At 39.0% G+C, this 15,237-nt stretch overlaps 1 protein-coding gene across 1 annotated transcript in view; it reads left to right on the plus strand.

Moving 5' to 3' along the window:
* The window catches only part of LOC122815078 (putative cation exchanger C521.04c), a 1,300,764-nt gene that overhangs the window by 869,442 nt on the left and 416,085 nt on the right, over window positions 1-15,237 (plus strand). Inside the window, exons 9-10 of the mRNA XM_044087322.1 lie at window positions 738-840; window positions 2,919-3,060. Coding sequence (XP_043943257.1) covers window positions 738-840; window positions 2,919-3,060 — 245 coding nt within the window. The remainder of the gene's footprint in view (window positions 1-737; window positions 841-2,918; window positions 3,061-15,237) is intronic.

Here is a 15,237-nt window from a genome sequence, read left to right on the forward strand (position 1 = left end):
CTGGGGCTAGTTTTTTGCCCATGTAGGAAATGTTTAAGGCCTAGGATCTTTTTTGTGAGGTACATTTGTGGCCTCTCCAGCTGTTGTAGGTGTCTGGTCAGGTTCATGCCAAATGCGGCATTGTATTCGATTGGTTTAGTGAGGGGATGACCTCTCTTCCTGAATGCGAAGCCTTTGGTTATAAGATGTGTAACGTAGGACTTTCTGACCAAAGTGGCAGTGTGGTTGCTGAAGGTGAGGGTGGCTTTGACTTGGGTGACCAGATCTCTTATGGCTCCTTTAGTGTTCATTGTGCTCCCATGAACGTGGTAAATCGTGGGTGTATAGACTATAGAGACACACTGCTTGAGCCATAGTCCCAATTTGCTAACTTTAAGATAGAGGAAGCAGACCTGCCCCACACCACCACCACTGTATGACCTTATGTGAAAGCCTGTTCTGGTGAATCGATTGGCTGTGCATAGCAGGATTGGGCAAACCAAAGTTTGGCTACTCACTTGGTCTCTGAAAGATGCATTTTTTTTTATAATTACAAATGTATGTAGAGGTACAATTTTATTTCTCCTTTGGAACTGTTAATTCTGTTTGTAAAAATACAGCATATGTTTTGACATAAATCTTTTCTCCGGTTATTGAAATTTATTTTTGTATTTCTAAGCAAGTAGACATTCAGATATTTGCAACCATATATTGGGAGTTATCAACCTGCTAATGCACCTTTTTTTTTTTATTTGTAGACCGATGTTCCATCAGATGATGAAGTGGTCCTGTGCTGTTACTATGCATTTAATATTTATTACTACAAGTACACAGTGGATGGAATTAATATCTTTGCTGTCAGTATCCTTCCAAAGCAAGTGTGTTCTACATTGTATATAAGGAAGTGTGCCTTTATAAGTGCTGTAATGCTTTCATATTCATGTTTACAGCGCTGAGATTTCAATATTATGTGCTGTTTAGTGCCAACTGTCTGTTTAGGGTTATGAAATGTGACAGACTTGAAGCCATAGTGACTTTTGGGGGGAGGGTCTGGTCCGTTTGTGTCCAGTTGTACATTTTTTGGTTTCATTCTCTTAAGAGAGTAGTTTCACTTGTTTAGAAGTCTGCGCACAAGATCTGGAGGAGAAAAAAAGCTTCAGGTATAGCTTTTGTTCATGCCTTTGTTGGCGGGTTTCAGCTTTTCTGTTGGCCTCTGCAATGTATGTATGGAAATGCTTATGCTTGTGAAACCAGTCGCTACTGTGTTCTTAAGCTGCTTGTGCTACTTTGTTCTCTTCTTGTAAACCTTAACAACTATGGCTGCAGACCACCCCATTCATCTCTTGGCTCCCTCAGCCAGTTTGACAGACAATTGAAGAGCAGAATGTTTCTGTTCACTAGTTTCAGTTTTAGGAAGAGAATCCCCTTTCCTATGTCTGTACATACACTGCAAGAGAATCCCCTTTCCTGTGTCTGTACATACACTGCACAAAGCCTTATTGTTCAGATCAGCTTACTGTCTAGCCTTATTACTTTTTTGGTATATCCTACTGTGACATAGCTGTTTATCAATAATTCACTTTTTTTTTCACTTTTAAGGGTCCAGCATGTCCACATGTACCAGAGTCCTCTTTCCAAAGCACTGTTTTCACAAGTTGATGTTGGTGTACATTTTATGTATAGACGTATTTTCATTTGTTGAATGATCTATCTGATGAAGTTGACATGTGCTGTTACTATGCATTTAACATGCATTACTCATTGAAAGTGACTGCTTAGCTCTTTACACAGTAAGGCACAAAAGAGGGGGGGGGCCTCTGCTTTTTGACTTCAATCCCACTCATGAGAGACTTGTCTTGTTTGGATCCTCTGGATGGCTTCTTATAAGTGGAACCCATACATGCAAGTACTGCAAATTGAAACATTACACTTATAACTGAAATAAAACAAAGTTCAAAACTTTGCACTATAATTGAAAGTATTTTGCAGGGAGCCTATACAAACACCTGTTACATATGTGTGTGTTTTTTGTGGTCTATTTTTGCTCCATGAATAATCTTCATATATCCTTATTGGGCAACTTTGTTTTTTTTTTTTTGTCTGATTACTTTGTTCAAAGCTGTACAGATAAAAAAAATTTCTCCTGACATGTACAGTTTTGCCATCAGTAGTGCTCAAGTCCCATGATGGCAGTGTAGTTATATTAAATTGATAGAGCAGTGCCATTTTCCTCTATTTTCTTAGTTTGGTGGTGTAGAAGAACAGTATGTAGAGTATCTGAAAGTACATAAGGGCTGCTGGGAAAGGAGTAAATTGCAGCTGAGTTGCTGTTCTCAGAGCTGTTGGATAGCAACACTGAAGAGAGTAGACATGTATTTAGGTTCAGGCTTGAGTAAGCCCGAGTCTCCTCAAGAGAATTTGGAAGGTTATATTTACATAAACTCAATGTGCTAGATTGTGTAATGCACCCAAGTTGCTGTAGCTGTTTTGCAAGATTCATGTGGTTTCACTGGGGTTTATGCTGTGACATTTTAGCTTCACATGTTCCTAGATGGCTAAAAACGACAAGTCTGTCTAGTCCACCTGCCTGTAAAATAGTCAAGGGGAATGCAGTATTTCATTTATGTAAGGAAGCAGTTTTGGTATTAGTCTACATTAGTTCTCCAATATGGACAGTAAGAAGATAAATAAAATACTTAAGGCCACTTAGTGAAGACTCTTGTATGTATCCTGTGGAACAATGTTAAATTTAATGTGACCCAATATTCCTCCACCACTTGTCTGACTTCGGGATCTGTGATTTTGAGGGATGGCTTCATGGCAAGGTCTGGGTAATGATGCAATCTGTTTTAGAAGACCTGAACTACTGTTGGATAACTGGAAAAAAAAAGATAACTTAAAAGGGAATTAAAGCTAATTTTCCTTAACCTGTTGTTTAGACCTTATTCCTCTCGTACTTTTCACAATACTGATGGGTTATTTAGACAGTGAAAACCACTTCACCAACTCTATTACAAAGTTCACCCTTTCGCTGGTTTCTATTATGCCACTTTCTTACTACATTGGAATGGCAATAGCCAGGTAAGGTTGTTCAAAGGTACTAAAAGAATTTTCTTTTTTGCTACTACAACTTTATGAATTTTTTCTTACTTTCATTTTAGAGATAATCCTTTAATTGAAGTAAAAAGACTGCATGCAGAAAGACCTGAGTAACCATTGCAGCATACAATGAGCAAAACAGGTTGAACTGTTGATGCAATAAAATGTATAACATAAATAAGTTTACTGTTAACATTTGACAACCTTTTGACTTTCCACCAATATTGTCAGCTCAAGCAAAGAGTAGAATACAAAATAAATATCTTCACTGACTTTCTACCATGTATTCTGTAGATAGTATGATCTTAATCAGCCTTTTACGTTTGACAGAACTTTGCCTAATGTTTCTGGAGTCTGCCCTTCTAGCATGTCAGCAGTAACAAGGTATCTGGTAGTAACCCTTTCTAATTCATTCATACCATTTTTGGAGCTCTTTTGATTGCAATGGAAATACTGTTAATGTGTAATCCAAGTCAGTTTTTAATTTAAGAATTTGGCAGAGAGTAGTCCTAGCAAGTTCGGAGCAGGACATGCAGAACACAGTCACTCTTAACTTAAAATTTTAAGCTCAATTTTTTGTCTATGGAAACCCCTTCTGGATGGGTGTAAAAGTTGGCAACCTCACAGATGTGTTTTTGTGTATGTGTGTGTATATATATATATATATATATAATGTAAAATATGTTTTTAAAAGTTTGTGGATACATGCCACTGAGTTGCACTTTGTAACTTACTTTCCTTGTAGTATACTACCGTAATGGTTGTGTAACTTTCCCATAATAATGCAGATTATATTAAATCAATTGATCTGCACTGTACTGAGGTGTTACCAATTAAGGGGTGTTGTGTTTAGGGATTGCTGATGTATGACACTTTATTTTTGCTGCATTGTATCAAGTATTGGCAGTGTGTGTTTGGACCACAGAACGTTGCCACTAGGGTAGTGTTCCCTTGCCTGAGTTGCTGTTGTCTTCCACTTGATTTTTGTAAAGTTGTGTGGGCACAGCCCCGCACTTGGTGGTAAAGGGGACTTGCCCTATCAACAAAAAAAATGCTTCACTTTAATGGATTTTTGAGAGTTTGTATTTTTATACATAGATTCCTAGCCAGTAAAGTGGTAGTTAAAGCTGCCATAAACTGTTAAATATAACTCCTCTACAGACCATTTTAAGCCATGGCAGAGGCTGCAAGGACAAGGAACAATATAATCTATATGGGCAAACTTGGTATAACCAGTCGACCAGCATATTTGGAAGGTACAGGCAGAAGAGTACTTTGAGAAAATCTCTGCAGATAAGGAGGGAAACACAAGACTCTGCTAATACCAAGACTGAACTTGAGACTGTAGAGTTGTGAAGCACAGAGCATACTGTGCTTCTTCAGGATACCGTGTTGCATTGTCTGGGAATTCTGTGTGCGCGCATGTGTGTGTGTATATATAATTGTGGAAAGCTGTGCAACAAAGGATTGCTGCTTTCAGTAAAGATTAAGAGCTCATAAAGTAAATCTGACATGTATACATTAACTGATCTTAGAGCTCCATAGATAACTTCTTGTCAGTGTTTGGGGTCACAATATTAGTTATCCAAGCACATTTGTTGTGGTGGAACTTTGTGGGTTTGAAATTTGGACCCATGAAGAAGTTAAGTGACAGTACTTTTCTACCAAGTGCAGAAAAGGAGAACTTTAAAAATTGTATTGACTGAATACTTTCTCAGTTTTGACTCATTCCAGGACATTTTTCTGGAGTTCATTTAAGTAAAGGGACACTCGTGTAAATTAACTCTGCAGATGATCCAGTGATCATACTGGAGCGAGAGTAACGATTTGCCTGGCGGTGCAGACTGAGAACTTGTTGCCTAGTTTGTGAACTCATTTCTATGAATTCTGCAGCTACTGAATACTCTCAGAAGCAGATGTAAATGTTATCTATGGTTAATGACAAACAGCTAGCTGATAAATTATGAAGGGGCAGGTAGTGTAAGAATGACATTCCTCTGCTCAGGAATGTACATTTCCATATTTAATTTTCAGACTGCATTTCCTAATTTAATTTGAGTTTCATTATTCAGTTTCAAACACCTGTGGAGACTTACTCTTTATAAATTAAAAAAGCAGTTATACAAATTGGTGAGAAAGGTTGGCATGTGCATTTTGAAGACTTCTCTCATATATTAATTTAGTTGGTACATGTTTAATAGGGCACATTAATTGACCATTATAAAGCAGAGTAGGCTGGTGGCCAGGATGTTACTGTAGCAGTGGGAAGTGGTATTGGCATTGAAAAGGATGTTCCATCTTGGATGACATTGTGTGAATGCAAGGGATTTTTATGCAAGATGTTTAACATAGCACCAAAGGTCCTTGGGCTGAGTGAGGGTGAGTGAATTCCTAGGAAGCTACGGCACTTTACATGCACTGTATGTTAGCAGAACTGTTTGTAGAACCATCCCTGAGACTGGAATTTTTCAAATGTTCTCCCCTTCTCTAGAACGCAAGCAAGCTTTCTTGAATCATTAAGAACTGAAGATTGAGCACGAGGTGTGTATCACTGTAGTTAAACTATCCTGTTTCTTTTGATAGACCATCTACATTTGCATTACTAGCACCACTGCTGTACTGAATTGTCTGGTAATGCTATAATCCCAGGATCCATCTCAACAGCATACTGTTGTTTACTAGTCTTGTGTAACTACTAAAGCGTCATGATCTGTAACCAGTACATTTTTCTGTGTAACTAGGTAAGTTTGTAACTTTTGGAAAGCCTAGATTATCCCCAGTGATTCATTTCCTGTTGATTTTATTGGATTCCTTCCATGGTGGAAACCCACAGCTGAGTTGCTTTGCTGGCTGTTCCTTTAACATTGCTGAGCTCACGTTAAGTACATTTCCTGGAAATTACCTCTGAGCATCCACATGGAGAAAACATTCTTGATTGTAATTGAGACTAGTAGTACAGGAGGAGCCTATCAAGACATCCTTGACCTAGAAAGCCTGCTTACAAGCTTGGTGACCAGTTTAATTTCCTGGTCTGTTCATTAGGTAGAATGTGTAAATAGAATGGCTGCGTCTCGATCAGGTACAAGCTTCCTGTAATAACCTTATTTACATTTTTAGTAACAAAGGTAAGCCATGCCCGAATGGTGCCTATCTTGGCAGGAGATTGCTGAATTTTGCCACCACCCAGCCAGTGACAAAGATGACACTTTTGCCATTTCCCTGTTTTTGCCTTGATAGTCCTGCACATTTTAATTTTTATAGCACCTCCCAGACATTTTGAAAGATTTCCTGACGAGACCAACTTTAGATGCATTATTCACAATAAACAAGAACATCTTCTCCACCTCCTGCCAGGATGTGATTTACAGGTCTCTAAAGTTGCTGGGGCATTCTTCATCCCAAAAGGCAGTTTGTAAATTTGTATAACTTGGGATCACATAAACTGTCCTTTCCCTTTGTCATGTCAGTAGTAGGCAGATACTTGTTTCCACACAGTTGGTATAACATTTTTCTTTTCTTTTTAGTGTGGCTTTGCTTGACAGTTTCCTTTAGACTACACACAACCTAGTGCTCCTATCTTGTTTTGGTACCAGCACTACTGATCAGGCCCAGTGACTAAGTTCCTAGATTACCCCTAAACACAGTATCTCCTGTAATTCCTGTCTTTTTTTGGTTGGCTTATTTTGTTTAGGCTTCCTATAAGGAATGTGGTTGCTGACTCCTGCTGTCCTACATGATACTCTGCCAGTTGGGTGCACTGGCTTGGTTAGCTAGGAACATGCTCTGGGTTTGTTTAGTGCAGCTTAGATTTCTTAAATCTGGGTAAGATACAGCTGCTTAGAAAACACTATCTACTGAGGTATCAGACTGAGTCTCACTGACAAGGCCTTACCCCAAGATCCCACTATGAATTCTTCTGCAATGCACTACAGCACAGATATGGAGTACTGGTGTCTGTCATGATAGGACTTTGTCTTAACATTGTAGTTTGTGCTTCTGCCTTGTCTGGCAACTGTACTGCATGGTTAGTCTTATAATAGTTGAGGAGCCTTCTCATGCTCCCTCTACCTTATTCTGTTGAACAGAAATAGGACCCACCTGGACACTAGACATTGTTGTGCTTGAATAAGTTCCTGTTCCTCACGCTAACATTGCTGTTGTGACAACCCAGAAGTTTCCTAGCATGAAGTTCAGTACAAAATCCATGAGGGTCTCCATAAGGGAATTAATTCATCCGACTTTTGTCACAAATTAAACCTGGGGTTCTCCACAGCATTCAACCCTAAAATAGCTCAAGTAATGAAAAACCTAGACAATGGGGAAGCATTTTTTATGCAGAGAACTGGGGCAGGTTTGTCCCATTCCCACTTAAATTAATATGTGAATGCTGTTTGCATGGTCTTGAGTAAGGATGCAACTTGTTTGAGGACAGTAGGGGGTGGTTAAAAATTTTATGGACGACGCAGTGGTGCAGCGGTAGTGTTGCTTCCTCACAGCAAGAGGTTCTCCGGTTTGATTCTCTGCTGGGGTGCCCTCTGTGCAGAGTGTGCATGTCTTCCCTGCGTTCGTGTGGGTTTCCTCCAGGTGCTCCGGTTTCCTCCCACGTCACAAAGACCTGCATCTGGAGCATTTCTCCCTGGGCCTCCACTGAAAATTGGCTTTGTTCCAAGTCGGATTTTCCCAGTTAACAAAATGTTAAATAAAAAATAAATTTACCTCACAAATGCTTCCACAAGCAGGTCTGGCATGAAATTAGCACTTTTATGTCAGTGTTTCTTCGGTATTTCTAACTGAGCATTTGCTGCCTTTTCTGCTTCAAAATGGGACAGCCACCACATTGTGCTACTAAATCCCACCACCATAATATTTACCTGTTGTCCTTGTGATAGAAAAGGACCCCACAAATTCCAGCTACTTTTTGAAAATGGTTCTTCAGTAACTGATCAAGGCAGCAAAGCAGCCTTGGCTTGATTTGTTTGACTTGCCAGACATCTGGCACTACCTGAATTTCTTGCAGTACTCCTTCACATATTTCCTAATTGATCACTAGCAGTTTTCTGCAAGTTCCCTTTACATACGTACTCTATCCATATGGCCTGGAAAAGGAATGAGCTATGGGCAAAGTTTAGTGGGTGGTCGTTGAAACACAACTGTTGCTAAATGTATCCCTCTAGCCCCGATTTCAGCTGCCTGTTTTCTGTGCAATAACCCTAGTTCAATAGTGCATAATATCTCAGATTACGTGACTGTAGCAGAATCGGAGGTGCTTAAGGGACTGGTGTTCGTTCCTACACATTCAGTGACTGGGGAAATTTTTGTTAATGATTTGACATTTTGTAGAAAATGAAATTGTTAAAGATGTCCAGGGTTATTCACAGCTTGCATTTAAACAATCCTTTTCCCTACCTATGAAAGAAGTATGTCTGTTTCAGCAAAACTTATTAAAGGATTTGCATTTCAGTTTTTTTATTCAGTTGGCTCTAACAGAAATGTAATCCCTGACCAGTATAAGGCATTACATGCTTTAAGGGAGAATAAAGTGGTTATTAATGTAGATAAAGGGGGTGCTGTGGTAGTATGGGATTGGGCCTATTATTTACAGGAGGCAAAAAATCAGTTGCCGAAGATTCAGTTTTATCAAAAGATGGTTCTTGATCCTGCATTACATTTTAAAAAGGATGTTGATGCATTTTTTGCCCTGGCTTTAGATTGAAGGGGTTTTCACTAAAAACATGGTACATCACTTAACTGTATCTAATCCTTGGCTCCAGTACTTGTACATGTTGCCCAGAATTCATAAAAATTCAGGTTGTCCACCAGGCCCGACCCCATTGTTTTGGGTCTTTAACTGAGCCTCTTTCAGCTATTCTTACTAAATATTTGAAACCTTTATTAATTGGTGTCTTGTCTTTCGGCTTTTCCCAGTTAGGGGTCGCCACAGCGAAACTCCGGTCCGTTAATGATTGGCAGTGGATTTTTACGTGCCAAGTTGCCAGCCCTGATGTACAACCTTCAACGAAGGTACCCCCTATTCACGCAGGTCTCCACACAGAAGACGCTCTAGCTGAGAATCGTACAGGACAACGTCTTACTGTGAGGCGACAATGCTACCGCAGCACCACCACTGCAGTTAATTGGTGTAAGATCTAGAATTAAGGGCACTACTGAATTTCTCAATATAGTAAGAGATATGTAGTTAGAAACAACATGGTATATTTGTACATTGGACATAGTCTTTATATACCAATAGTCTACACTGGGACAGTTTATTGGCTGTTGAATTTTGGTTAAACTAATCAGGTTTATACAACCCTGGGTTTAATACATTCTTGCTTTGTTTGATGGAACATGTTTTGACCAAAATTGTCTTCTACTTTAATGGCGAATGCTATTTTCAATTAAAAGGTACAGCAATGGGGGGATCTTTTGCCCCCATTTATGCTGACCTATTTAGGGGGTGTATAGAAGAACTGATGCACGAGAGCCACAATATGTATTTAGATGAAGTTTAAATTTGGAAATGTGATCTTTTTGACTGTATGGAAATCTGACATTTATTTAGTAGAGGCTATACAATATTTGAATAAGAAGGGGGCTTAGTTTTCAGTTGTGTGATATTCAGGAAATATCTTTTTTGGATATCAGGGTTACCAAAATTGTTGATGGGACATTACTTTGTTTCGCAAAGAGTTTTTTTTTTATTTTGTTTAGATATCACTAGTTTTCATCCACCACATAACATTCCCAAATCACAATTCATAAGGGTTAAGAGAATTTGTTCCAAGGATGAGTTGTTTGACCAGTCAGGAGCTTACATCCACGTTTAGAGCTATGGGATATAATAAAATTGTTCTAGAATGTGCTCATAACTTTGCCCAGTCTATTGATAGAGATGCTTTATTGGAATATCTTGTTCCAAATAAACATGATACAAATATTCAGATACTAGTTTTGGTTTTAACACTAAATTATTTTGTGAACTAATCAGTAAGCATTGGGGCATTCTTTTGGCTGAAAACAAGCTGGTTAAGTTATCACAGTATGTTCACATACATAACAGGTAAAACCATTGGTAATTTTAACAGTTTTAAAAAAGCTGGTTATTCTAGAGGTCATGGGTAATCTTTGGATGGTTTACCCCTTGTGGGTTGTTTTCCTTGTGGACTTTGTATGGCTTGCAAACATGTTATGAAATTAAACCATTTTTATCGGCTAGTATGTCTCATGTATTTGATCGTAGATGTTTTAATTGTGTTTCTGAGTGGGTTATATATTTAGTAGAATGTACTTGCTCTGCCTCTTATGTAGGGCAGACTTCCAGACAGTTGTGTATTTCTGAACATTTAAATGTTAGTAATAGGATAATGTCTAATGCTTTAAACATGTTTTGAAACACTCTACAGCTATTTTTAGATTCACAGGCATAGATAATTTATATTTTAAAGGACCCAATAAACTTGGATGGCATGATTTATTGACTAAAGAGCGGACCTGAATTGTAAGACTGGAGGCATTATTTCCTCCCGGTTTAAATGATGCAATTTGATTTGGTTTTGAAAAAAGGGGGTGTGTGTAAATGTGTTTATGTACCTTTATATATTTTTTGTGATACTGATGAAGGCTTTTGGCTGAAACTGGTTTGCCTCATGTATTTGTGCATCATCTGGACTTTTTGAATTATTAAATGATTATAATTGCACTGAATATTGTGTTGGCTGTTTTTTTTTTAAGGTATTAAAACTTTTACTCCACAATGCTTCCCGAGCAGGTCTGGCATGAAATTAGCACTTTAATCTGTCAGTATTTCTTGGGGAAACTTTCCTTTTTGAAAAATTTCTAACTGAGCATTTGCTGCCTTTTCTGCCTCAAAATGTGGCAGAGCCACCACCTTGTACAACTCGGTAAAAGTCCCACCACCACAGTGGTTCTACCTGTTGTCCTTGGGATAGAAAAGGCTCCCACAAAATCAACAGCTACTTTTTGAAAATGGTTCTTTAATAACAGATCAAGGCAACAGTGCAGCCTTGGCTTGATTTTTTTTTTTTGACTTGCCGGACATCTAGCATTACTTGCAGTGCTCTTTCACATACTTCCTAATTGACCAGTTGCAGTTTGAGCAAGTCCCCTTTATGTGCTCTCTATCCATATGGTCTGGAAAAGGGATGGGAGGTATGACCAAAGTTATTTATTGGTTGGCCCTTGGAACACAACTGCTGCAAAATCTATCCCTTACTTCAGCTGCCCATTCTGTGTGCAGTAACCCTTTGTCCCAGTAAGGAGAATTCTCTCTGCACTTGTGGGAGCAAGCCAAGAAGGCTTCTGATCAGGCCCTGAAAGGTGGAATTTGAAAGATGTGCCTGTTAACTTTTAGGAAGCCTTCCCATGTCCCCAACCAGAAAACTGTGATTCCAGTTCAGGCTTGACGCTATGTAGCTGTTTCCCTGAAGTTGCTGCATCACCAGCTTCTGCAGGTGGTGTGAGATCTGGCTGGCTTTGACTACTGTCTTTCCTGTGTAATTTTCTCCATGCCTGACTCTAGTTGTGTATATACAATACTGTCAGAGTTGCTTCCTTATTAGTACATCACTGGAAATGTCAAACACTGCCACATTCTTTCCTGCATGTTCGTCATATCGATCACTGCTGCAGTTGTCTTAAGGATACAACAGCCTGACAGCTTCCAAAGCTTCAGGACACATTCCACGTTCTCACGCTCAGCTCGAGCTGCGCAAACTAAACAAAACCGGCTTGGAGACCAAGCCTCCCAGAACTTTCTTGGCTATGAAGACTATGCTTCTTTGAGGCTTGACAGTGGTCTTGTGCTTTTCATTTGCTGAGCCGATAAGGGGGGAAACCTTCCATTAAAAAAGTTTTGTTCAATATTTTATTGTTCAGGAAAGTTTATTTTAAAGGTAGTGGTTGTTTTAACAGACTGTATTGTAATTTTAAATGGTTGCTCTTTTTCCTGTCTGTTTAAAAGTTGTTTCAAGTATTTAAAGCATTTTTCTATGGAGACATTGCCAACTCTGAACAGTCGGTTGGAAAGATTCTGCTCCAGGACTCCTTGCAAGAAGGCGTGGAAGACCTCTGATAGTCAGGATATTGCTGAAAATTTAAACTGAATCCCTTGTGGCCCAGGCAGCAGTGGCACTCTTGAAAATGGCCAGGGGCAGTTATCACACACTTCTTCACAGAATGGATTTACTCATAAGATTAGGGACATACATGTAAACCCCAGTCAACTTCCATTGACTGCCCGGATGATGAGGTTAATTCCCTTTAGGCTTCTGTTTACTGAGGACACTGCAGCATGTACTAATGGAAACAAGAAAGCCTGCTGCTAGAAAATCCTATTAGCAAATGGAAAACTGTTATGATGGCATCGACTAGAAAACAGCACCCATTCAGGGCCAGTTCTCCAGTTTTACTATATTTGTATGAGGAGTTGGCCTATGGCTTTTCTTACTCTTTCATCAAGGTTCATTTATCGGCCATTACAGCACGTCTGCCCATGGATCATCTCCCTTTCATTGCATTCTAATGTAAAATTGATTTTGAAAGGGGGTTTTGCATAAGAGGTCTCAGTAACCCCAGTGACCCCTCCTTAGGATCTTAATTTTGCATTAGAGAAGCCAACACTTGCTGCAGGTTCTTTACATGGAAAACAGTTTTACAGATTGCTCTGACCTCTGCAAGAAGGGTATCCAAGCTGCAAGTGCTTATGGTGAGTCAACCCTGTCTCATGTTTCACAGGAACAGGGTTTCTTTGAGAATTAATCCTTTTTATGCCTAAAGTGGTATCCAGGTTTACTTTAAGCCAAACTATCCATCTCCTAGTTTTCTTTTCTCAACCTAGGAATGACAGTACCTGAGTTGTCTGTGAATGTCCAAAGTATTGTGTATCCTGTTGTGACAGAAGTGAATATTTCAGGTCTTTGGTTCAATTTGTTCATTTTTTGTGAAGGTAAGAAGGGACAACCTCTGTTAAAGGGGATTCCAAATGGTTGTCCAAGACTAATACCTTTTGTTATATTCACTACAACAAAACTATCCCAGGCAGGATAACGGTCCATTGTAACTGGGCCTTGGCTTCATCTATGTTTTTTAGAAATGGTTGGCTTCTAGAAGTATTCCAGTAGCAGCAACTTGGTCCTCTGTACGTGTGTACAAAGCTCTATAAACTTGATTCATTCTGTGGATCTATATCAGGCTTTGCTAAGACCATTCTCCAGGGACTCCTTCACTCTTCACATATAGCTAAGGGTACTGCAGCATTGATCAGTATTCTGTAGTACAACTGCATGAGTACACTTGCCATAACAGATGTTTAATCACTGCCTCAGTCGACGCTTCCTTCTCCAATTTTTGTTTGCCAGTGTGTAAATTCTTACTTTGTTCCTAGCATTGTCCTTTCAAGGCTCAGCTGCCCTGTCTTGTTGACATGGAAGCTCTGTAGGTCTAGACACCCAAACCTCTTCAACTCGAGCTTGACTGGATGCATGGAAGTTGCCCTGATGCTTTGGAAACTGGCCTGCTATTATGTCCTTGGCAGGATATAACACACAGCAAAGGCTACTGCAGCAATAATCATTCTAACATCTACTGTTATGGTAAGTTTACTTACACAACTGTACTTTCCCCTTCCAGGCCAAGTTAACTTTTGGCGGTATTACTAGAAAAGTGTCTCAACTTAAATTGAGTGGACTGCTTTGGGATAGTTTTATTCCTTAAAATATATGGTATTACAGAAATGTGAAAAATTTGTTTAAAGCAGCGGTGTATTGAAACCAAGAAAAGCTGCAAATGAAAATATATAAGGAAGACTTGATTTATACCAAGGTTAGAAGATAAAGCTCAACATCCAGTAAAGATAGTAAGAGAAAAATGGGTGATGCGTAATCAACAGGGAGGTTTCCAGGAGAAACTATTTTGTGGAAGTTTTGAAAGTTGTGAAAAAGTGAATGCTCTGGAAGGTTTTGCTTAATAGTATTTTAAAAGGAAGGAGATGCCCAGCATCTTGGAAGAAAGCTGTTGGCTGTATAAACCAGAGTGTAGAGAGATTTCAGACCCAGCTTCATATAGACCCATTTTATTTCAAACCAAAACTGCAGTGTTTGTATATACTAGCAAAGCATGACAGAAGTGTTGCCAAAACTGATATGGAGCAGTGTTTTTTGTAGAGGGGAGGCTAACATTTGACAACATAAATAGAACTATGATCCAGAAGGAAGCAGCGTGCAAGAAAATTCTCCTGTTCGGTGCATCTTGATGCAGAGAAAGCATTCAGTAGTCATCTGGGATTTTGAATAGGCCAATAAGAGGCATTTATATTCCCTGATAAAAGTGGGCTAATTAAGATAATGTATGAAGGGGCAGAGGCATGGATTAAGATGAGGAAAGTTCCTTTCTGACAAGCTGTGTTTGAACTGTGAAGTCAGGTGGAGGTAGTCTTTCCCTTTTATTTGCTTTATATGTTAGAGCAGTTGACCAAGCAAATAAGGTACTTTCAAATTCAAGGGTATAACTTGTATGGTAATCAACAAAAGTAGCTTTATTTGCAGATCTTACTAGATAAAGGCAAAAAAATGGCATTGTGTTGATTGAGCCCATTTAAAGTTATTTCTGTGTATAAAATTAATGAAAAAGGCTAGAGCTGTAAACTATCTACCCACACATGAATTTTGTTCAGTAGTGCCGATATTTATGGAGACACGAATTCTTTAGGTGTATGAATTAAAATTTTGGCTGGTAAGGATGTGTAGAAAGATACTAAAAAGGTAATACTAAAACCGAGAAACGTGTAGCTCGATTATGGATAGTAAGGTACAAGCAGTAAAAATGCTCATTTTGTGTAAAGATCAGGTATATTTTTATCAACAAGAAGTAGTTATGGATGATAGTTGAATGGATTTATGTGGGAGAAGAAATGAGCAATAGTCAAGTGGGATGCGTTGATCCTCCCGTGAACAAGGCTAATTAGGAGTGTCTGATCTGAATACATATTTTAGGGCTATGTAGTTGAGGGTCATATATAACACAAGTAGGTTATAAATCAAAATGGAAATGTGTGAAATTGGGAACTGAGGTTTAAAAATAAGGCAAGTGTATGATTTTGGATACAGATTCTTACAGATAATATGCAGAATCCATCCATCACCC

Source organism: Protopterus annectens, chromosome 11.part0, assembly GCF_019279795.1.
Source record: "Protopterus annectens isolate FY-2018-M chromosome 11.part0, PAN1.0, whole genome shotgun sequence".
Lineage (NCBI taxonomy): Eukaryota > Metazoa > Chordata > Ceratodontiformes > Protopteridae > Protopterus > Protopterus annectens.